At 36.2% G+C, this 22,740-nt stretch overlaps 1 protein-coding gene across 39 annotated transcripts in view; it reads left to right on the top strand.

Annotated features, from left to right (window-relative positions):
- The window catches only part of RAPGEF2 (Rap guanine nucleotide exchange factor 2), a 181,900-nt gene that overhangs the window by 134,441 nt on the left and 24,719 nt on the right, over positions 1-22,740 (top strand). For 34 of the 39 annotated variants that reach the window (XR_015286523.1, XR_015286524.1, XM_086887896.1 and 31 more), the window contains 10 exons: positions 1,258-1,389; positions 9,930-10,107; positions 11,831-11,967; positions 12,482-12,640; positions 14,247-14,399; positions 14,762-14,926; positions 17,851-17,958; positions 18,050-18,253; positions 18,356-18,464; positions 20,612-20,858. Coding sequence is in view for 37 of the 39 variants with exons in the window: in XM_086887896.1 (XP_086744022.1) it covers positions 1,258-1,389; positions 9,930-10,107; positions 11,831-11,967; positions 12,482-12,640; positions 14,247-14,399; positions 14,762-14,926; positions 17,851-17,958; positions 18,050-18,253; positions 18,356-18,464; positions 20,612-20,858 (1,592 nt within the window). In the remaining 2 variants the exon portion in view is untranslated. The remainder of the gene's footprint in view (positions 1-1,257; positions 1,390-9,929; positions 10,108-11,830; positions 11,968-12,481; positions 12,641-14,246; positions 14,400-14,761; positions 14,927-17,850; positions 17,959-18,049; positions 18,254-18,355; positions 18,465-20,611; positions 20,859-22,740) is intronic. The other 5 variants (XM_086887895.1, XM_086887901.1, XM_086887891.1 and 2 more) reach the window with 1 other exon arrangement.

Genomic DNA, 22,740 nt, shown 5'->3' with positions numbered 1-22,740 from the left:
CCTAAAGCCAAGCTTCTTTCAGGGCATGTTCCATAAACAGAACTAACCAAGGCAAACAGCAGTAAAATCATTCAGTATCTTTAGCTGTATAGAGCTAATTATTTTTTCAAGCACGCTCTCTTGTGACTTGACTTTTTTCCCTAACCTTTTATACTGATTGGCTTATTCTCTCTTAATGCTGAATGAGGTCTTATTTCTATTTCCATCCAGGGAGAGAACGAGCGCCAAGGTAGCATTCATAATTGACATGGAGGGACATGCTGCATATGACATTTTTCATACAAACAAAACTCCTTAGAGATGAGAGTATCTTCCTTGTCTGAATTGAAACAAAATTAATGAACAAAGATTTTTGGTTTTAATTATTGATTAATTTTGTGCACACCAAAATTGATAAATTAACATACTTTTGTTAACTAGCTGTGTGATGCAGGCTTCTTGGGGAGGAGAGTAATTTGGCCCTGAAATAGCATTTAAATATTTCTTCAGACAGCAAATATTTTACTCTGTTGAAGTTCACTTTCTGCAGTCTGAAAATGTTTACAGTTCTTCAAGATTTTCATGGGACCTGTGGGCATAAAGCAATAATGTATCTATACATCACAAATCTTAGTGAATGATTGTTAAATGATCATGTATACTGTCTCAATTTATTCTTCAGCACTGCATGTGAGCAAACTAATTTCAGGATTATAGCTCTTTGTAATTGTATCAGTCTTCCCACATTTCCTATTTGCCATCATATTATTTGGCTCCAAGTATAATGGATAGCTCAGTGACTTGGATTTTCCTTGTCTCTAATGTACTTTGTCAACTTGAGAAACAAGAGTTTACTAAATCCAAGCAGTGCTTGTTGATTTTTTTTAAAGTACGTGACTTTACTCCCTTGTTAATTCCCATCCTGCAGGAAACCATTGATTTTGGAAGTAGCAAAATAATCATATGCATTTTAGTTCTATCCAAACCTCATAGCAAGCTACTGAAGAGTTTTGGCATATTGCTTCACTAATGTTTGTCCTCAGATACATGTTTTTCTTAAATCTCTTACATTTGCAATTTGGTGGTGTTTTGCTGACCTCTGCATGCCTTAAAAAAGCTGCATAACTCAAAATTTTTATGCTGCATTCTCAGGCCCTGGTGGTTTTCTTAAATAGTTGGTACTGGCAGAGAGTAAAGTGTGACAAATATGATTTGAATTAATTTTTCTGTGTATCTCTCCCTCAAATTGTAATGATGCTTTTTCTGCTCCACCTATAGCTTCCTGCAGATTTCACAAAGCTGCACCTTACTGACAGTCTCCACCCACAGGTGACCCACGTTTCATCTAGTCACTCAGGATGTAGCATCACTAGTGATTCAGGAAGCAGCAGCCTTTCTGATATCTACCAGGTAAGACTGGAAGGGATGCTGATGGGAGGTACAATTGCCAGCAGTTTTGCATTTAATAGCTGAATGCCCTTGCTATTGCCTCTTGTCAGTTTTTATCTGAAGAAATACTCAATAGACTTCAAAAATCTACTTTTTGTTTGATCTGTAATGATTTCAGGCTTTAGATGTGTTGGGTTCATAATGTAGAACCTATTCAGTGGTGGGAAGAAACTAATATGGAGTGAGCAGCCTGTGCTGGCCTGGCTTGAGGGGCATATTTCTATTTCCCCACCCTGCAGAAACGTGATGCCAACCTCTTAGCAGTGCTTCCTCTCCTGGTCATACTCAAAAAGGTGGGGAAGTTCAACTGGTGATGCTTTTTGAAGTTATACTTCTGAAGTGGCTTCTTGCACAGCTCTGTACTAGTCATTTGGAACAGCTTGAGTTTAGAGAGACTCTGAAACTGATCCAGAGTTTAAATATAAATAGGAAAAGAGTCTGAAGTGAAATAAAATGAGGAATTATGCATTTCTCACTTGATGTTTATGGTTCTTGCAATGTTGGAGGAGGAGCTGTCCTGATAGGGAAGTGTATCAATTTGTTACTCTGGAGAGGAAGGAATCAAATCCAATTAAAATATATTTCTATCAAAATAATTATAAAGTAGCAAGACCGCTTCAGCATGAAGTACTGTTAACTAGAAGAGGAATTTTTTTTTTTTTTTAGTTGCTTCTGAAATTGCAAATGTAGTAATTTTTAACATTTAAACAACAGGAAAAGCATATCTACAAATACATAAAAATTCAGCTGTGGTCATAGTTGTAGAATATAATCTCTTTAAGGTGAATAAGCTTATAGACTTCTTTTTGTGAAAGAAGATAGGCTATAAAAAGGTCACAGTTCAAGTTAATTAGTACTTACAATAATGCAAAGGTTTATTTTTGCAAAACTATCAGATTAGCTGAACGCTTCAGGTATAGCATATGTCAGTCAATTAAGTTTCTCAGAATTTCTTCTTAAGACAGGACTACTTTGAGACAGGATTTACCTTTATAGTGTGAGAGTGAAGAAGATGTAAAATCAGTTGTTGTTCTAGTCTTCTATAGATTTTCATTCCTTTCATTCCAAAGATTTCCACTCTAACAGAAAAATAAGTACCTCTAGAGACACAGCTGTAGGTGGCATGTACTTACAGTCTACAATTACTCTTGAGATAACTTGGAAGTAAAATTTTTGCAAAGACTTTCAGCAAAATGTTCATAACTCTGAAAAAGATAATTGAATTTCTCTGCAATTAAAAAAAACAACCAAACAACATAAAAAAAACCCCTAAAGAAACCTCAGAAAAATACTTCTCTATGTAGCTGCTACCCTGGTCTATGACTTCTACTAGTTTGATGTGCAGTATTGGAATCAGCTAATGGTTGGTGTTTGGAGAGAGTTAATGGTTTACTGAAGTATATATACAGAGAAAGTGTACTTCTTAAGTATTCTTTTAAACAGAATTTCCAAATGTAATGCATAATCCACTCTTAAAAATATGATCTAGTTTCTTCAATTAATCTGCAATTAACACCACATTTAAAGGTGACTTGGCACAAATATATCTAGAACTGTGTAATTGCACAATGTAATTGCACAATGTCAAAACATGAATAGTTATTAGTATCCAATAAATGTCCATATCTACATCCAGAAGTATGACCATATATCGTAGAATGCAACCTCATGTTTTTGTCTTCATACATGAAGGAATGTTTATTAACGGAATTATAAATTCAGGTGTGGAAACTGATGAGATTCTTAGATTCTTGAATATGTCTTAATGGTACTAAGTATTGTTTGCCTTGATTTCTCATTTTGTGGTAAATCATTAATTTCTGGCCTCAGTTTCAGTTCTAAAGGAATGTAATGTGGCAGTGTTAGGCTAGCCTAAAGTACTGCCAAAAAAACCCACAGACCAAAACAAAAGAAAATGGCTGTAATTTGAATCCTCTAGGGGCAAGTTTAGGATTAAAGAGAAATATTTTTTTTAACCAAGAAAGTGGTTGGGTCATTCTCAGTTGTTTGCCTTGTAATTCTCTCCCAAGTGTTAATTCAAAAACAATAAACCATAAGCAAGTCATCAGCATGTTATTTTTTTTACTTCAAATTTGACAAGTCTTAGGTAATGGTCATGATCATTGTTCCTTTGATTCTTATTTTCTGTATATAATGGCATTTTTCTGTTCATTGGGCTAGACTTCTGTTCGTTATGGCTAAGTGGAAAGCAATGATTTAGAAAGATCATCATCTTGTCTTGCAGTTGATAGAAAAAAAATTGTTTTAAATATTATACTGTTATTTAGATCATTACTGTTGAAATCTGAGGTAATAGGTCATGTTTTGCACCCTGTAAGTTTTAGTTCTGTAGCCTTAAGAGCAGCTGCTTTCAGTGAAAATGTGTTCATGGCCTTTTAAGATTTTTTTTTAATAAATCATGAAGCTGAGTCTTCAGATGCTTTCAACATTGAACTGAGAATACTTCCTTTTAAATATTAATGTGGTATCTAAATCTGTTTGCCAAACGTTGCACATGAAAGAACTTCTTTTAGGATAAGAAGTACTTACCAAAATAAAATCAACCTTTGTGTTTACCCCACCCAAGTTTCAAAAACATATCAGGTGCCAATTAGTAATATCCTTAAATACTGTTGTTTTTATTTTAGGAAATAAGTTCAAGTGACGAACTCTGTAGGGTGACTTGAGAGGAAAGGGATGCTGAATGTCAGTAGATCTTGCATTGGCTTGTGTTTGCCAAGGACAATCCTTTGCTTTTGTCTTTTTTTGACTTGGCAGAGCAAATAATTCGCTGCTGCTTCTCGTGTATGGCTGCTTGCTCTTAATTCCTAGGCTTAATGAGTCTTAAATTAATACATATACCTGCTCCTATATGCTCCTAAATGCTTCCTATACCTAAATACATTACCAGATGATTGGAGAGTGAGGAGATCTAAGCTCATGAACATGTATTATTCCCCCTCCCTGTTTCGGGAAGCATTGTTGTGTTGGCTCAGCTCTTTGCCAGCCTTTCTTTGCCTTATCCTGTCCTCAGACTGGTGGCTTCCTGCCTCACTTACATGCCCTCTGGTGCCTGCCCAGATACCACTGTCGGTACAGGAAACCAGGAACATCCTTTCTGAGACCCTCCCAGGATGTGTGCATTGCTTGGAAGTTTTCAAGATGTCAGCTTTGTTTTCTCATCATTCTGATATGGTAGCTCCTAGAAGAAGGGTCCACCCTTCAGCAGCTCTTCCTGAGGGAGACCAGTCTTTTGTCTCTCAAGTCAGAGGGTCCATGCAGCCTGCCCTTTAGTCACTGCATGCAAAATAAAGAGTTTTTACCTTAAGATAAAGCCAGTCCTTTTGGCTGTATCAGCTGCTGAAGTGCAGGATAATGCCAGAATGATTGGAACAGCTCAGTAAATTGTCCTGTGAACTGCCTCCACTGCATTTTCAATGAAGCCCTATGCATGTCCTTATCACTCCTGTAAATTCAGAGCCTCTTAATTTACCCTGTGACTTCCAGAGTCCATGTTCTGAGTGCCTGTGGTCTTGGCAGATGTTACTCCATTCTGAGAAAGAGGCAATTATTTGCAATAAGGGAGGATGCTATTCCTGGAGCGTGTTGTCTGGATTGTTACACCTTTCCACCTTTAGTGAGGAAACTGCTCAGACTGACTTCTGTGATAGATATGAGCTGCTGTGTTGTAAATCTTGGGGTAGATAAGGAAAGAACAAATATGGAGAGCACTGTGAAAATCTTGGACTGAAGGAGTTTTAAAGTATTTCGTGGACATTTGCAGTTGTGTCAATGTAAAATGTGAAAAAATAATGTTACTGCCTTAGGTTGTGTATGATTTCTATACATGTAACAATTACAGTTGATTGTAGTACATATGATAACTATTTAATAAACAAATAAATATTATAGTTGTATGGATTGAATTTCATCTTAATTTATTGATATTGTAAACTTTTGCTCAGTCATCTGAAAGCTAATTTAAAACAAAAGCCCAGACATGGTTTCTCATTGTGGAGACACTGAATTCAATGTGTCTGTGTGACATGAGGGAATATTTCAAGCTAATGTGACTTTTGCAATTCATTTTATGAGACAGGCCCAGTGTTCTTGGTGTTTTGTATCAGTATCAGCTTAAAAATTAAAAAGTAAAAAGTGAGCAGCTTTAAAAATAGACATTCTTATTTTCATTTTTTAGTTTATTTTTTGGTCTTTAAGTGACGGTGATTGAGAAGTAATGTGGAAATGGTGTTTTTGATCTGAGCATGGCTTCTTTCTTTGTTAGCTTAATGGAATTGAAGGACTGCACCAAGCAATGAACATATTTCTGGTTTGTGCAAGGAGTTTCTTCTATTCTTGCCTTTTTTTTTTTTTTTTTTTTTTTTTTTTTTTTTTTTTTTGTCCCTTGTATTTTCTCTTGCATGTTTGGAGAATTCAGACGATTGATTTAGGTGGTAACCATAGTTACAAGTTTAGTCTTCAAAATGAATGTTTCATAAAGAAAGTAATCAAATTTTTTTTTTAAAAAACAAAGATCAAAATAGTTTAAAATACTAAGAAATCAGTATTTAGTGTGGTTACTTTTACAGATTTTCTAGTTTTTTTCTCTTGATGTTATCATCAGTTGAAAGTTTTTAGCAAACCAGTATAGAAAGAAAATCATGAAAGCCTCTTAAAACAGGGCCAGTCATCTTGCAAGCAGCTCACTAAGTCTTCCCACTTTCTTTCCCCTAGTAAGGGTGGGTTGTGTGTGATGAAGCAGTTGTTTCACTGGAGTGAGAGTTACTTGATTCTGTAAAGGTAGAGATCGCCCTTGACCTCTTCTAATCTCTTTTCTCAAGAAACTCAAAAATTCCTTGGAGGAGGAGGAAGGGAGGCAGTAAATGAAGTCATCTTCTTTAGCTGCTCATGTAGCCCATCACTTCTCTCTTTATGTTCATCTAAAAAATGAAAGACCAGTAGAGTTGGGACTAAACAGATTCCTCTCGTGCCAATCTAAAGTAACCAGAAGGGTTCATCATTTCCTCAGTCTGCCCAATCTGACCTGGGGAGGATGAATGCTATCCTTCTTTTCTTATTCCTCCCCTTCTTCCCCATGTCAGACAAGGAACCAAAGGCTATCCAAGAACTTAGACAAGGCTTTTTTTAGCTTACATATTTTCCCTCGTTATTTCATGGTATTTGTTTAATTAGCTGTTATTACTCAAATCTGGATGTGTGTTTGAACTTCAAGATCCTCAGCAATTGAAACAATTAGTTTTTTATTGGTGTAGTATTAACCTAGCCACTGCTTAAAATTGGTCAGATTCTCCTTAGGTGTCAAATATGAAATATTCCTTCAACTCAGGCTTGAAAACATCTGTCATAGTCTCTTAACTCTCGTGTTGGTGATGTGACAAATAAAATATTAGGCTGTCACTTTTATGAGATTCCTTTGAGACTTCAAGAATTTTCTCCACAGTTGGAAAGATGATGTGAGAAATTTGCTATTGCAGCTGGTATTCAGACTATGGAGACGTTGTTTTGTTCTTCAGGCTGAAACCATCATTTCTCTTGCATACAATATTTCTACGTTTATTTAAGCGAAACTAATTTCTCTTATTGCCCAAGAAGCAAAGTACAATATGCACCCAGGAATGGCAATTTTGAGGTGTACTTCATCCTTGATGACATGCCCTGAGAAGATCTAAGGGTCATGATTGACTGTAGTACAGATTCTGGTGGATATTCATCTTGTGTTTGGGTTTTCAGTGGCTGAGGATCTTAAGGAATCCCCTATGCCCAAAGGAGCACGTGGTGGCTTCCCCTTGAATCTTAGACAGATGCCAGGCTATTACTTGGTAACCAAGGGTTCCTGTGCAGACATGTTTGTTTTTTCTCACACAGGAGGGGGTACAAAAAGCACTCAGAGTAGTTGGGTTGTGAAGTTTAATGTCTCAGCAAGAGAACTTTGAATACTTGATACCATACATGCCGCTACTAAACCTAAAAAAGCTATTTGCGATGTATAAGCACAAGGAGCCCTCGAGGTTTTCTTGGTTTTCTGGTTTGGTTTTTTTGGTTGGTTTTTTTTTTTGTGTGTGTTTTGGAGGGATTTTTTTGGGTTTGTTTGGTTTGCTTTTTGTTTTGTCATGGAGAAAGGATACATTTGTCTTTCTTTGCCATCTTTTGCATGATTAGTTTCAGAAAGTTGTTTGAAAACATGTATATTTTTGTCCTCAAAAGGTGTTTTTAAAGGTGACCTAAATTAACAAGCTTTCTTATTACTTTGTGGATTGTTGCATTCAGTGCTGAGCTTCTTTGTTGAAATGGTTTGGTTTTTTTGACAGGAAGTTAGAAATAGTTGCTTTCCATCCACCAATAACTTAAGTTGTCAAAAAAAAACCCAGCAAGTGTAAATAGTGATCATCGCTGAAAAATCTTGTAGCCTTTAGTAGTATTTGTCAAGTGTTTTCTGAGTCCATAGTTACATTTAACTCAGTGTGAGAATTTGTATTAAATAGCATCAACTCTTCTTGATAATAGAGTTTCACGAGTTTTCCAGTTTTGTTTTATTGCTTTAAGACAATAATATAACTCGTCTTTTAATAATCAGATGTTGTACAATAGGTGGAAGTTTCTCATCTCGTTAGCATTGTGTGATTAAATTGAGTTCTGCATTCAATTTGCTAGTGTGCTTTTGAGAGAGCCTAATCTGGGCAGGTAGGAGGGGCACTTGTTACTGATGGGAAGGTTTGCAAAATTGATTGTGAATCAGTCCCACTGTCACTGGAATTGTCACTGTTGGAGACTTCAGATTCTGACAGATTGGTGTCATAAGCTGTGTGTCTACTGACTCATCACCAGTAATTTTTCCACCAGTCACTTTTGATGAAGGCTATTTTGAAAGAGTAGTTACAGCAGCTGTTTCAAATGTATCACAGTGAATGTGCATGTTAAACACAGTAAGACTGCTAATAAAAATACTGCTATCCATGCTATGTTTTGGGATTTGTTTCTATGCCAGTAACATCTTCCCTTATCCTGGTTAAAAAATGAGCAGCATTTTTTGTTGACAAAAGCAGAACAAAAAAAGCCACTTCACCCCAAAAATGAACAACAACAACTAAAAAACCCCAACCCAAAACCACAAAGTGAGAATAATTCGAGTATTGCGTAGATGCTGTTATCATGATTTTTGTATTAACAAGGCCCAGTTACAAAGCTTGTGTTGTGCTGTAGGACCAGAGGCATTTAAGACTCTCACTAGCTGCCCCCTGATCCATCTCCAGCCATATGCTGCTGTTCATGAGGTGGCTGTGTATAGTGGCATTAAAGGAACAGATGTCAGCCACAGATAGGGAGGCAGGAATAGGGGAGATGATTCTACAAAATTACCAATGCAGTTTCTCTTACCTCCTCTGTGTTCAGAGAGTGACCTAGTTTTGCAGGTTGTCTTTTTTACCAGTCTGAGACAGATCGATGAAACAAGCTTTAGCAGTAGGTGTGTTTGTCCCATGTATTATTTTTAAAGTAGACGTGAATGCATTATGTGCTCCCAGTGACTCAGAAACAAACCATCCCTTTAAGACCTGTGAAACTGGATTTCTCAAGCCATGGCTTAAAACTTGCTTAAAAATTAGAGGTTTGCATTTCCTTAAAAATTGTCATAGCTGAGCCTTGGCAGCTGCTGTGGTATTAAATCAGGTTCTGAGGAAAAGCAGCCATATCAGCCATGACAGACAAATGTTTGTGGGATTTATTAAAGTGTTTGGTCTTCAAACTGAATCATTAAAACATATTTACCTTTAGGTGCTATACTAATGACCTCAAGCTATGCCTGGACTATGTTTTCATTCATTTTAATACAATTTAAAAGAGGTTAAGTTTGACAGATATTCTGGGTAGTCCATCTGTGGTGTTTAAGCAATGGCTTTGCTTTTTTTCGGCATCTGTAAATTTTTAGGCAGTTTATCAACAAATGAAAGCCATATTTAACTATGTTCAACTGGAATTGTAAACGGAAAATACAGTCCTAGATGACTGAGAGATAGCAAAATTCCTGTAGCATGTTGATTCTTATTTCTCCAAACTGTCTGTTTAAAATTACATTGCTTTCCTAAGTGTCTGAAAAATGTAAATTTGGGGTGAGCACAGAAATTGTCAAATGAACTGTTTATTGAGAAAAAATTATGTTCAGCTAACAGTCCAAGACATTGCTGCTTGAAATCTAACAGCCTTCAATCTCCCCAAGACCCACAGATTAAATAATGTTTGTTGAATTCTTTGTACGTGTGACTGATTGAAACAAATATTAAAAGTCCTATTTAAACACAGTGGGTTTGGATTGATCAATTGTTAGTTGTTTAAAAAAGATATGTAAAGAAAAAAGCAATATAAAAACATTGAATAATTTTGAGTGATCTGCAAGATGATAGAACTAACCTCTGTATATTTAACCAGAAAACTGTAGCAATAAAGAACACATTTTAACATTTTTTAATTGTTTATGCATTAATTAGGCTACAGAAAGTGAGGCTGGTGATATGGATCTCAGTGGATTGCCAGAGACAGCAGTGGATTCTGAGGACGATGATGATGAAGAAGACATTGAAAGGGCATCAGATCCTTTGATGAGTAGGGATATTGTTAGAGATTGCTTGGAGAAAGACCCAATAGACAGGACAGATGATGACATTGGTAAGTATTGCAATGTAGTAAAATATTGTCTAACATGTTCTTCTTCACCTCCAAAAATTTGCATTTTGAGCTTGTGGTTTTATTTTAATCATTGGCCTTTGTAGTTGGTAAGTTTTAGTGTTTATTATTATTGTTTTTTATGTAAGTATATATGTAATGTGAATAAGTACAGACAAAGAAGACGAAAACACATATAATATGGGTGAAACCTATTACTATTTGGCCCTTTTGATCTCAAGCTTCAGCTTTTAATTGATATCAGAACAGGTTTATGAAGGAAACATCATTGAAAACTGGAAAACAGACAGAACCTTGGCAAAGACGACATGAATGTCAGTATGTGAGACATACTGTCTCACAGTATATTTTTAATTGTCAGTTGTGACATTGTGACTTGACATTTGTTGCAAACATTGGCGCCATTAAAGTCTTAACATAAACGTGCATCTAATCAAACTAATTTGCTGTGTTTAACATACAAGTAAATACATTGAAAGAAGAGCAGAACTAGAATCCAAATTTTAATCTAATCTGTTTCACTGGATGAGATATTTTTCTTTTATTGAGGTATGACTAAATGATGATTAAGGTTGATTATCAGATGATTAAGGGGCTAGAGCATCTCTAATGCAAGGAAGGTGGAAGAGAGCTTGGCACTGTTCAGCCTGGAGAAGACTCAGGGGATCTCATTAATGTGTACAAATACCCTGAGGTGAGGGTCTAAAGATGATGGAGCCAATCTTCTCAGTGATGCCCAGTGAGAGGACAAAGGGCACAAACTAAAGCTCAGGAGGCTCCATCAGAGCACTAGGAAATGCTTTTTTGTTTTTACTGTGACTGAGCACTGGGAGAGGTCGTCCAGAGAGGTGTTAGTATTCCTTCTTGAAGATACTCAAAAGACATTTGGACATGTTCCTGGGCAGCTGGCTGTAAGTGGCTCTGCTTGAGCAGGCAAGATTGACCAGATGACTTCTAGAAGACCTGTTTAACCACAACCTTTCTGTGATTCAGAGTAAATAAAAAATTAGGGAAAAGATGGAGTCCTTTTGAGCTCTTTCGTTAGACATTTTAGATTGAATTGGATGCAAAAATGTTTTTAGGGCGTATAATCACTTGGCAGAACTGCTAAAATTGAGTTCTGTAGTTATGAACAGTATAAAAAATGAAAATACAGGAAGCTCCCAGTTGAGTACAAGTGTAGCTCAAGTGCATGTAGAAGACAGAGCAGCAGCAGTCACCTTTAAGACAGTAATCCTGTCTGGTCTGTCTGAGAGGAACTTTGTGAAACCACCAGACAATGATCAAGTACAATTTACTGTTAAGCCTAGCCTAGGAGGGGATGGCTTTACCAAACAACTTGCTCAGTTCTGTGAAATTTGTCTTGCTGTGTTTCATATACTCCTCTTCTAGTCGCAATGAAATTATTGCCCTGACTGGAGTATTAAAAATATCATTGGTTGTATTCAGGGCTCTTAGTTACATTACAATTCTTCCATTATGCTGACTTTTACTTTGCAGCATTTTTATTGATGGTATGACCAGCCAGTCTGTGTCTACAAAATACCCAGTAATTAAAACAGGCCACTGTACATGATTTATTAGTATACAGAAACGATTGTGCAGCATTTTAGCTTAAGCAGCCTCAGGCATCTTGCTGAAGAACTGTCTTTACTGTGCTTTGTTGTTTTGACATGCACGACTCAGTGGGCTTTTTCTCCTTCAGAACAACTACTGGAATTCATGCATCAATTGCCTGCTTTTGCCAACATGACAATGTCAGTGAGGAGAGAACTCTGTGCTGTAATGGTGTTTGCAGTTGTGGAGAGAGCAGGAACTATTGTACTAAACGATGGGGAAGAGGTCAGTAGAAGTTGATTTTGACTCTCCTATTATACCAAACATCCCAGATTCCACATGGTTAAGGTCCTCTTTTGTTACTTAAAAAAAAAAAAAAAGGCAACATTCAGGTAAATCTGGCATCTTTTTGTTCTGGATTTTCTGAAAGCTTTTGTTTAAGCACTTACACATTTCTTAAGCAATAAAAACAAAAGAAAACATTCTCTGTATTGTACCAAATGCTTCCTGCCTATTAGAGCTCATTTGGAAACTTTATTTTAGTTTTCAAGTGCTGTTTTTAAACTTCCTTTACTTTTTTTTCATAGTCTTACTTCTTAATATTAAAGATAAACTTAAGATCCCAGTTTTCATGAGCTGGAAATAGCTATACATTTAAGGAAAAGGAGGTTGTAAAATTTTTTATAGGCACTAAAAAATATTTGCTTTAGAACAATTGTGAGAGTTGTATTTTGTATAGTATGATATTAAAAAGTTAAGTGATTTGGTCTTCATGTATCTTGCAATGTTTCATTTGTAGCTGGATTCCTGGTCAGTCATTTTGAATGGCTCTGTGGAGGTGACATACCCTGATGGAAGAACAGAGATATTGTGCATGGGGAACAGTTTTGGTGTTTCCCCTACAATGGAAAAGGAATATATGAAAGGAGTGATGAGAACCAAAGTGGATGACTGCCAGGTAGAGTGTCAGTGGTACATGCAAATTCACACCTACATAGCTGTAGTGCAACTCAGTAATACAACACAGTTTTATTTTAAACTGAAGATAAGTAAAATACCCAGTGGGTAGCCCTGGACAGTAGCTGGGCAATGTGGCTCCTGCATACCCACAGTCTGGGAAATGGAGTTGCCTTTATCTGGGTAAGGGATCTGTTTGTCTACATGCTTTTTCCAGAATCTCTTCCATACATCCATTGATTCCAATGTCCCTTAGTAGGATCTCAAGGTCCATTAGCCATTACAGGCTCTTTTACTTCTGCAGCTAATAGCCATTCTTCTTAACTCAGTTACTGAATAGCAGGGTAATACAAACTTCATCTCCTGTGATTTGAGTGAAAGATCTAATTTTGGCTAATCTGACCTTTCAAGGAAAAAGCCTTGATGTTTGCTGTAATACAAGCAGTCAGATGTAAATAATGCTTTTCATAGCATAAAACTGGCTGAATCTGGTTGTGTGGTTGCTATTTGCTTATTCCCATCCAGAAAATAATAGCAGAGCTGTAGGTGAATTAAGCATTTTGCTTGATCCTGATGGCTAATTAGCTTCAAGTAGATGACATTTGGAAGGGGTGTAAATGTGTGTTAATAAAGTCACCTAGTTTAGCTTGCCCATCTAACTCCCAAAATGTGCATAAATGGTTTCTTGTTAGGGTAATGTTTTCAACAAATCCAAACTGTGGGACTTCTGTTTCAGCTACTACTAGCTGCTGGAAAAAAGATGTGGTTTGTAAATGAATTTAAAGAGAAAATGCCATCTCTGATTCTTGGTCCCTTGTCCTAAGTATGTACCTGAGAGTTTGACAAGTTTTCTGTCAGAAGAAACACTGTTCCTCTCAGTTAAATACCTGAATTCATATAATAAGGCAGTTAAATCTTGCCCCCCAAAAGACACAAGTGTATAACAATTTGTGTACAATGTAGTCTTTTTCTAATTCGTTATGATTGGTCTTAATTATATTTGCATAGCATAGGTATTAGGAATATTCCTAAAATATTTATTCTTGCACTTATTCTTGGCTGAACTGATGTTTGTAGAAAATATTTTTCCTGCTGTATGCTTTAAGACAGAAGTAATTTGTTTCTTTGTGGCTGCACTCATTAATTGAATGGATGTTGTTTTTCTTAATTGACTTCAATATAATAACTATAAACAAATGAAGATTATTTACCAAAACAATAGGCACAAAAATAAAAGCTAGGTTTTCACTTAACCCTTATAAACACCACAAAAGAGCTTTCATGTAAGAAAAAACAGGCTGGCTATGGTACTGGGCTTCATCTCCAGCAGTGGGGAGGTCAAAGCAGCTGAATGAAAATGGCTGAGAATGCAAAATCATATTGCTCTGGTGGATCTTGGTCTCCTCCAACTGCAGGGTTGTAGTGGCAGTACTGTGCCTGTCTGTTTGTCTGCTTGCTACAGCTGAACTGTTGGAAAGACAAATTTGGCTCACTGCAGGTTGGGGAGCTACTTTATCTTATCTGTTGATAGAGTACTTTCACCTTAAGTCTAAGTGCTTTTCTGAAGATTTTGCCTTTTAATACTGGTGCGCGATGATTCTTTCCAGTTTGTTTGTATAGCCCAGCAAGATTACTGCCGCATCCTCAATCAAGTGGAAAAGAACATGCAGAAGGTAGAAGAGGAAGGGGAGATTGTGATGGTGAAGGAGCACAGGGAGCTTGACCGCACTGGAACAAGAAAAGGTCACATTGTCATCAAGGTAAAAGGAAAAGAGAGTCTCTTGCAAAAGTCTGTGTTCTGTAAACCTCTTAACTTTTGGCGAGTTAGGTCCAGTTGAGATATATATTGTAGAAGTAAATATTTGAAAATGGACTGTTTCTAGACTTTTTTTAAATTATGCATGTTGACGACTAGGTGATTTCTATAGAGATTAATTACATAATTTTTTTACATTTCTTATGTAAGTGGTGAAGCTGTTATGTTTACTTAGCTCATCTGTTAGTGGATAGCAGTATTCTTTCTAGTGTGATAAGTCTTCAGTATGCTACAAGAAAACAAATCTGCATGTGTTGAAGATGTGTTAATGACTATGATTTTTTTTCAATTTTTTGTTTTTGATAGGGAACAGCTGAAAGGTTAACAATGCATTTGGTGGAAGAGCACTCTGTGGTAGACCCAACATTTATAGAAGACTTCTTGTTGACGTATAGGACCTTTCTTTCCAGCCCAATGGAAGTGGGCAAGAAGTTGTTGGAGTGGTTCAATGACCCCAGCCTCAGGGATAAGGTGAAAATATCCTGAATTATGTATTGTTACCATTTGCATTGAAGTATAAGCTAATAAGAATAAAATATGCTTTAGAGAAAATGACCAAATTGAATAAGACACAAATAGCTGTTGACATATTTTAATGGCAGAATATGTGGCTAAAACTAAAAGCATTTTTTTTCTTATTTTATTTAAATATCACAGTGTTCATGCAAGGTAAATTGCCCGTGTTTTACCTTGCTGTGTTTTTCCAACTTGATTGCTTGCAGGTATAGAGGAAGCTTTTTTTCCAATAGTGAGTATTTTTATTTAATGTAATTCAGTAGAATTTTATTGTGTCTCCAAGTTTGAGCATATAACTAAGTTCTGTGTTTTCTGTAAATAGTGCTAGTTAGTTTAACATGGCATATGTGATTTTTTTAAAAAGAAAATAGAAAATTCATGCAGTGTTAGGAATCTGTTGTGCTTTATGTAGCATTAGAAAAAGCCACCAAGCCCAACCCAAACACAAGGAAGCAAACAAATATCTTCTTCCCTAAACAAAGTTTCCATGATGGAAGAATAATGCACATCCAGTTTTGGTGCACTGGCCATTGAGGCTTTATCATGCTTCAAACTGTATCACTTTATTTTCTCTTGTATGAAACTTTTTCTTCATGTAAAAAAATACTCTAAAAATTTCCAGATGCCCTTTTCTTTTTGTAAGTTTGAAACCATGGGAATGATATTAGTACATGAAAGAGAAATTTGGTTTTCAGCTTTTATTTAAATCTGGGTGTTTCTTCCAGAAATGTTAGTATAGCTGTGCCTTAAAGGAAGGGTCTTATATTTTACAGAGGGTAGGCTTTGCAGCCAATACTGTTCAGAGCTGTAATATTTGAGTTAATCTCTTAATTTATGTTGCTTGTCCTCCAATGGACAGTCCCCTCAGCCTCTAAGAGCATGAGCCAGCACAGTTTCTTGTATCACTCTGAACACAGAACAGCTCTTTGTTCTGCTGCCTCAATAACCAACCTTTTCTGACCTCCAGCAGCACTGGCAGAAAGGCAAGAGACAGAGAAGTGGAGATAAGCAAGTAGGGAATAAGGAATCTGGAAGGTTTTGGCTGTTTGTACTGGGTGCTGATAGGCAATAAGGAGAGCAAAGGGGGTGAGTAAAACTTGCTGGGGATGATCAGTACTCAGAATTATTCACAGCAGGACAGTGGATGTCCAGCCTTAGTGATGATTTTGCCCTGCAGCAGGTTACTTGATTTTACAGCATTAATCCTCTTTTAATGGTGTTCCTGATTTGTGACACAAGTAATGGCATTCCTCTGGAAGTCAGTGTTCAACTCCCCCCAGCTCAGTGTCCTTTGGGTGTAGATGAGTAAGTCCCAAATTTAAAAGCAGCATTGACAGTGAAGCTGTCACTGCAGTAGTTTAAAATACATTGCGTGGTACAGCTTGCAACTTCCCAGACAATTTTAATAATCTGCAATTACCCTAAATTTAACCAGACATTGTCTGGATCTTCCAGTGTCATCCACAGTAATGAAAAGTATCAAAGCTGTTTAAGAGGAATGAAGTTCATTTTCAATTTCAAAGGTGCAGAAATCTCAAGTATTTTCCTGTGGCTGGGAGCTGCAGCACATAGAGCTGGGTAGTTGCCTTCAGTTGGAATCTGAACTTGGAGTTCTGAAGTGCTTGATTAGTTTGGTCATTAATTTCAGCAGTTCTTCTGAATTAATTTCCTTTCCAGGGCAAAAGGAAAACTACTTAGAAACTTTGAGGGTGGATTGGTTTTGCATGCCTGGTGTCAGACCTTTAGCACATGAGGCTGCAGAGGTTTGGACTTTCTATAGACACAAGGAGTAAACAGGGGTTAGCACTAGCTGATTAAAATTTGTATCAGATTTGTTCTTAAGCTCTATGTGTTGAAATGTGTAGAGATTTATCCCTACTGATTTACTTTCCCAGCATAAAAGAAGAAATGCAGCTGTATTTTTAGCAGTAGCATTGAGTGGTAGAACTCTTGGATTCAGCAACTTTTTAAAAATAGCATGAATCAATATTAATTCAAGACACCAAAACACTTCTGTTTTGTCAGAACAAGTGCTGCTGATGTTCCAGGTCAAATCACATACTAAAAGAGAGAATATTATACTAAAAGCATGTCATTTTAAAAACTGCGGGTCTTATTTTGTGGTTTAACCTTCATTAGTATTAATTAATTGTATTCCTTTAGATTTTTTCCTAAGAACCTGTAAAACACCAGCTAAGATTCTTCTCAGCTTGATCATCGTAATTGCCTGGGGGGAGTAGCTGGTAGAGGGGGAAAAGGGAGGAGTAAATGGAAAGGTTTGCTCTAAGGAAAGGAATTGCTGTTTTTGCTGTTAAAACATCTTTCCTGCTTGCAATATCTTGTTTTTCCTACCTCTCTAAACATACAGTAGCTCTTTCATGGAGGTAAATGCCAAATGAAGTTAACGGTGGGCACATCGAAAGACTGAGGAGATTCAAGAGCCAATATTAAGCCGTATCATAAGCTTTGTGATCATGTGCTTGGAGACATAAGCAGATTTGGAAATGTACATGAACAGGAAATTGTTATAAGGCAGAAATGGATCTACCTTGTTGCCTTCTACCTGTGTGCACTATTCCCTACTTAATCAAATTTGATACAGTCGGTGTTTTCTGACTTGTAGTATTCATTATGAAATACAGCATATAATTGCTCATACAAGTGAAAACAACTTTAGTACTTATTTTTTTTCTATTCTCCTGATAAATGATTGCATATTAGTGAAGTTTGATTTGGATGTATGTATATATGCATATATATTATGTAAGATTCCAATGGAAATTTACAGGGCCTTTAATGACCAGTATTTTTAAAGGACTTGGCAGTAGTGTTGTTCTGAGTATTCCAGCAAAATATTTATAATGTTGATGAATTTTCAGGTTACACGGGTAGTATTGTTGTGGGTGAACAATCACTTCAATGATTTTGAAGGAGATCCTGCTATGACTCGATTTCTGGAAGAATTTGAGAACAATTTGGAGAGGGAGGTAAGAGTGAGGGTTTTTTTCTGACAACTTGGGATAACAGGGAATAGCCAGGCTGTTGTTACATATAACTTACTGTGCTTTTCTTTTGTAGAAAATGGGTGGACATTTGAGGCTGTTAAATATTGCTTGTGCTGCTAAAGCTAAAAGAAGATTGATAACCTTAACAAAGCCATCTCGAGAAGCCCCTTTGCCTTTTATCTTGCTGGGAGGGTCAGAAAAGGGTTTTGGAATCTTTGTTGACAGTGTAGATTTTGGTAGCAAAGCTACGGAAGCAGGCTTGAAACGTGGAGACCAGGTACGTAATTTTAAAATGTGTCCCTCCATTACCCCTCCCCTATTTTTTTTGTTTCCTTTCTCTTCACTATGTGAAAATTTTTCAAATGTGTTTGAATTTTAGATATTGGAAGTAAATGGTCAAAATTTTGAAAACATTCAGCTGACAAAAGCCATGGAAATCCTTAGAAACAACACTCATCTGTCTATCACTGTGAAAACCAATTTATTTGGTAAGTTTGTCTGCATTGTTCATCCTAGTTTTGATAGAGACCTAAATTATATTTGTAATAGTTTGAAATAGTTTTGTTTGAAACTCTTTTGTACTGGAGAGAATAGAAAAAGGAAACATGAAGGTCCTAAAATATCTTGGTTCATAATTGCAAAGAAAAAATTGAGTAGAGATTTATATGAAGTGACTTCCCTCTCACAAGGGTATGTTCCTGGATTAAGAGGAAGTATTGTGAGCATGAAGCTCAAACTTAAAAAACATGCTTGTATATATAATGTTTAGTTCTTTCTCAAGAAGGAAGCCTCTTCAGGCATTTCAGCTGATCAGTGGTCTTATTCTGTCTGCTGAATTTACTCATAGTTTTTCAGCCCACTCTTGAGTGTAACAAGCTCAAGGCTATTACAACCTTTCCTGTCAGCTAGGTGAAAAGATTCTTCCTGTATTTGTTCTCTACATTTTTCCCTCTAAAGTACACATGGAAGAGTCTTCAAGCAGCTCAGGACCTCATAAGTAATACCATAATAAGTAATTCATATATTGAGGGCTTGGTTTGACTTTTTACCACTGGATACTTGGATTACTTACACAATTTAGTGATGTGTTCCTTGAGCATCTCTTTCAGGATCAGGTGCTTCATCAGAAGTAAGTAGGGAAGAATATTACCACGGCATGTACTAACAAGTTATCATGTGCTAACTGAAGATTTAGGTTGCCTAGGTTATCTCCAAAAGTCATTGGTCAAATCCTGGGAACTTTTTTTTTTTTTTTTTAAATAATGAAGATATTTCCTTATAAATTTGGATATGCTTTTTGAGCTGGATGTTCTTTTTCCTCTGTGTGTAAGTTCTGTAACTATCCTTCTCACACTGGGTGTTTGAGTCTTACGTGTCTTATGTTAAAGATTAAATCTGATTTCTTCCTGTCTTCAGAAGTGTTTTTCAAATTTCTTCTGTCTTGTGGCTTCAATGCAGATACTGAAATCAGATTTCAGTACAGTCCCAGAGCAGTTACTTTCTGTGCATTGCATGCAGAATTCCTTCTCCACAAATCCCAAAAGGAGAGTTTATATTTTCCAACAGCATCTTGTTATCTGTACCTAATTTCTCTCTCCAGCCTCTAAGTCCTATTCAACAGTAAAGTTATTGGCTGAGTTTACTCTCCTCCACCTGAGTGTGTCTTTCTTCAAGTTTTTGAAATCTCTGGGTAATTTGTTATACCTCTGGATATTAGAAAATATTAAGGATAAAATTAATAAGTAACAGTAAAACATAGCGCCAATACTCATCCTTAGTTGTCCTTGTTCCTGTGTTTTCCTGCAATTCCTTAGTTTTAATTATCACTTTTCATTTATTATTAAAAATCAGCTCATCAGAGGATTTTTCCATTTTTGTATGAAGAGTTCCTATAACACTCAGAGTGCATGACTTGCTCTCCAGTTCAGTTTTGTTTGATTTATTTAAATATGTCAGCTTTTTTTTTTTTTGAGGCTCAAAGTTGCAGTAGAAGAACTAATTTACGAATTTATCAGATATTTCTGCCTCAGAGATGACTCTTTGCTAGGGAGCTGAGGGAGAATGAGTGATTTTTTGGTATTTCTGGCAGATGGATGCAACAGTCCTCTCGAATATACCAAGGTGTCTCACTAGTCTCTTGCTTTGTTTCTTTCGACTTTGTTGCTGTTTCCCTTCTGATTTTTTGGATCCTGTTGCTAATAATTTCTTGTCCATCTGAAAGCTTTTGTAGCTGCCTCTCTGTTTAAACCTCCCTTCTCATTTGTATTTTTCTATCTCACTTTTGTCTCATGTGCTCTTTTTATACGTGCTGCTATTCTGCAGAAGCCTGTGTCCTTAGGCTGAGAAGTCACATTCCTTCTGTTGATACCATCCATGTAACCATGTGGGCACTTTGTATTTCTCTGCTAGGCTGGGCCAATTAACTGTTTTTCTGATTCATACTACAGAAAATGAATGTCATTTTTAAAAGCAAAAATGTTTTTAAACTCTTATACCTAAATTAATCTAATGCTGGAATTGACAGAATATCCTAATTTTTTTTTTTTTTAACGATAATATTAAACTGGTCTGGTGCACAGAGCTTTCTTTTACATTCTTGTCCTTTTTCTTCCCTCCCTTTTCCTGTCTTGTGCAGTTTTTAAAGAACTCTTAACACGGCTGTCAGAGGAAAAAAGAAATGGTGCTCCCCACCTGCCTAAAATCGGTGATATCAAAAAGGCGAGTCGTTATTCCATCCCTGACCTTGCTGTTGATGTGGAGCAGGTAATAGGATTAGAAAAAGTAAATAAGAAAAGTAAAGCCAACACAGTTGGGGGAAGAAATAAGTTAAAGAAGATACTTGACAAGACTCGAATCAGTATTCTGCCTCAGAAACCATACAAGTGAGTTTATTTCCTCCTAAATATTTCCTCTGCATTAAATGATAAGAATTTCTAATGAACTTACAGCTTGTGATTATACTTTGCTATTTATTAATATAAATCACATTTACTTCTGAAAAAAAATCAGAAAACAAAATTCTGAATATTTGAACAACTATAGACTGCTAACTGCAGCTCCTGACATCAGTTTTGTTTCTTATAGATAAAGTAATGACACAAATATTTCTTTATGTGATTTCCTGTTTTCTTTTAAGAGAACTGTTAACTGAAATTATTTTGGAATAATTCTGTAAGCAGGTTACTTGCAAAGGGTTGGTATGAGCTGTTATTTCAATATATCCACATTCTAGTGGTCTATAAGAATTTTTATGTACTGCAGTAAGGGAGACCGATGTTAAAACTTTAACTTGGCTCCTTTGATAGAATTGTGGGTTTGTTTTTATTTTTTTAATGAAAGCTAAATATGCTATCTGATAGCTTTTATTTGATGATCACATTTTAGAAATAGAGTTCTAAAAATTTCTGGTAACAATAGAAGAGTGAATTTTATATGATATTATGGGAACCTGGTTCTTGGCCAAGGCAAATGGTATTCATGGGAAAACTAATTGTAGAGGGTAGCTGTGTGATCAGTGTTTTCTCTTGCATTTTTCCTTCCTGTGTCCCACTAAGGAAGAAACTATTCCATGTAAATATAAATAAATTCAATGTAAATAATAGACACAAAAATGCAGGGTTTTTTTCCTGCCATTACTTAAAAATAGTTTGCTTAACTAAAGTTTGCTAAATATCACCTACTAAATGAAAACTATTCTGAAACATTAGAAACATATATAGAAGGTTAGTAATATAATGATTAAATTAATATAAATTTATTATATCCAAATAATGGATGTTTCTTAAATTGATGGCAGTACCTTTCAATAGAGGAGAATCTGTAAATCCTCTTTTTTATGTTGTTTGTCTTTAACATGTTTGTTTCTGTGACTGAGCTGTGCATAGTTAGGTCTGTTTTTCTGTATTGGTCATTACAGTTCATAGCATTTGCATAAAACTTTCATGTTGGTTTTTCTTTTTTTTTTCTTTCTTTCATTTTGAAACTTTTTCTGTGTAGGGACCTCTTCGGGTAAGATTCAGAAAAATTTGACCTACTTTATTTTCTTTTTGCTAGCTCTACTTCATGTGTTATATATAGCAGTTTGTCTGCAAAGCCTGTTGACATTCAGTTGTTTTTGTCTGCACAGTTTCTGCATAGAGATCTGTAGCTATAGACTTTAGTGTTTGTGCTTTTCTTTCCCCAATTGTGTAGAAGCATCAATCTCATTTTTCCTTTTAATTACTGGTGTTGCACATATTAAGGGTCTTCACCTAATCTCATGTTTTTGCATATAAGAAAATCAAGAGGTGTGAAAAAACTGATTTAATCTTTAGTTAAAGTAGACATTCAAAGACTTCATGACTCAGCTGGCTTAAAACTGTACACTGTTTTTTGAGTGTGAAGACTGCAGAAGGCTCCAGTGCCTCGAGGACGTACCCAGACAAAACCAATCTTTAAACTAGAATGAGGTCACTCTTAGAGGGAGCTTGTCTGCTTCATGAGACATTAAATCAGTATCAAAGATGAATCAGTTTGAGCAGGAGATAATGCCTTCCTTCAGTCTTGCTGTTTAGTCCAATAAGGTTAAATAGCTTCTCAAACCGAGCAAACAGCACCATTTCCTCTGCACCTATGGGGAAATCTCTCTTTACTGTCTGTAAGATGTCTCTTGAAGGGTTCTGGGTACAACCTCCACTGGAACTCTTTCTTTACCTTTCTGATGCAGGGTGGTTTTGTGGTCTGTAGGCTCAATTGTTCCAAAAAAAGGATTAAATAAAACCTCCA

Source organism: Cyanistes caeruleus, chromosome 5 (assembly GCF_971803275.1).
Source record: "Cyanistes caeruleus chromosome 5, bCyaCae1.hap1.1, whole genome shotgun sequence".
In the NCBI taxonomy this organism is placed as follows: domain Eukaryota; kingdom Metazoa; phylum Chordata; class Aves; order Passeriformes; family Paridae; genus Cyanistes; species Cyanistes caeruleus.
The sequence above is the reverse complement of the archived record's forward strand: the minus strand, read 5'-3'. Positions and strand labels throughout refer to the sequence as shown.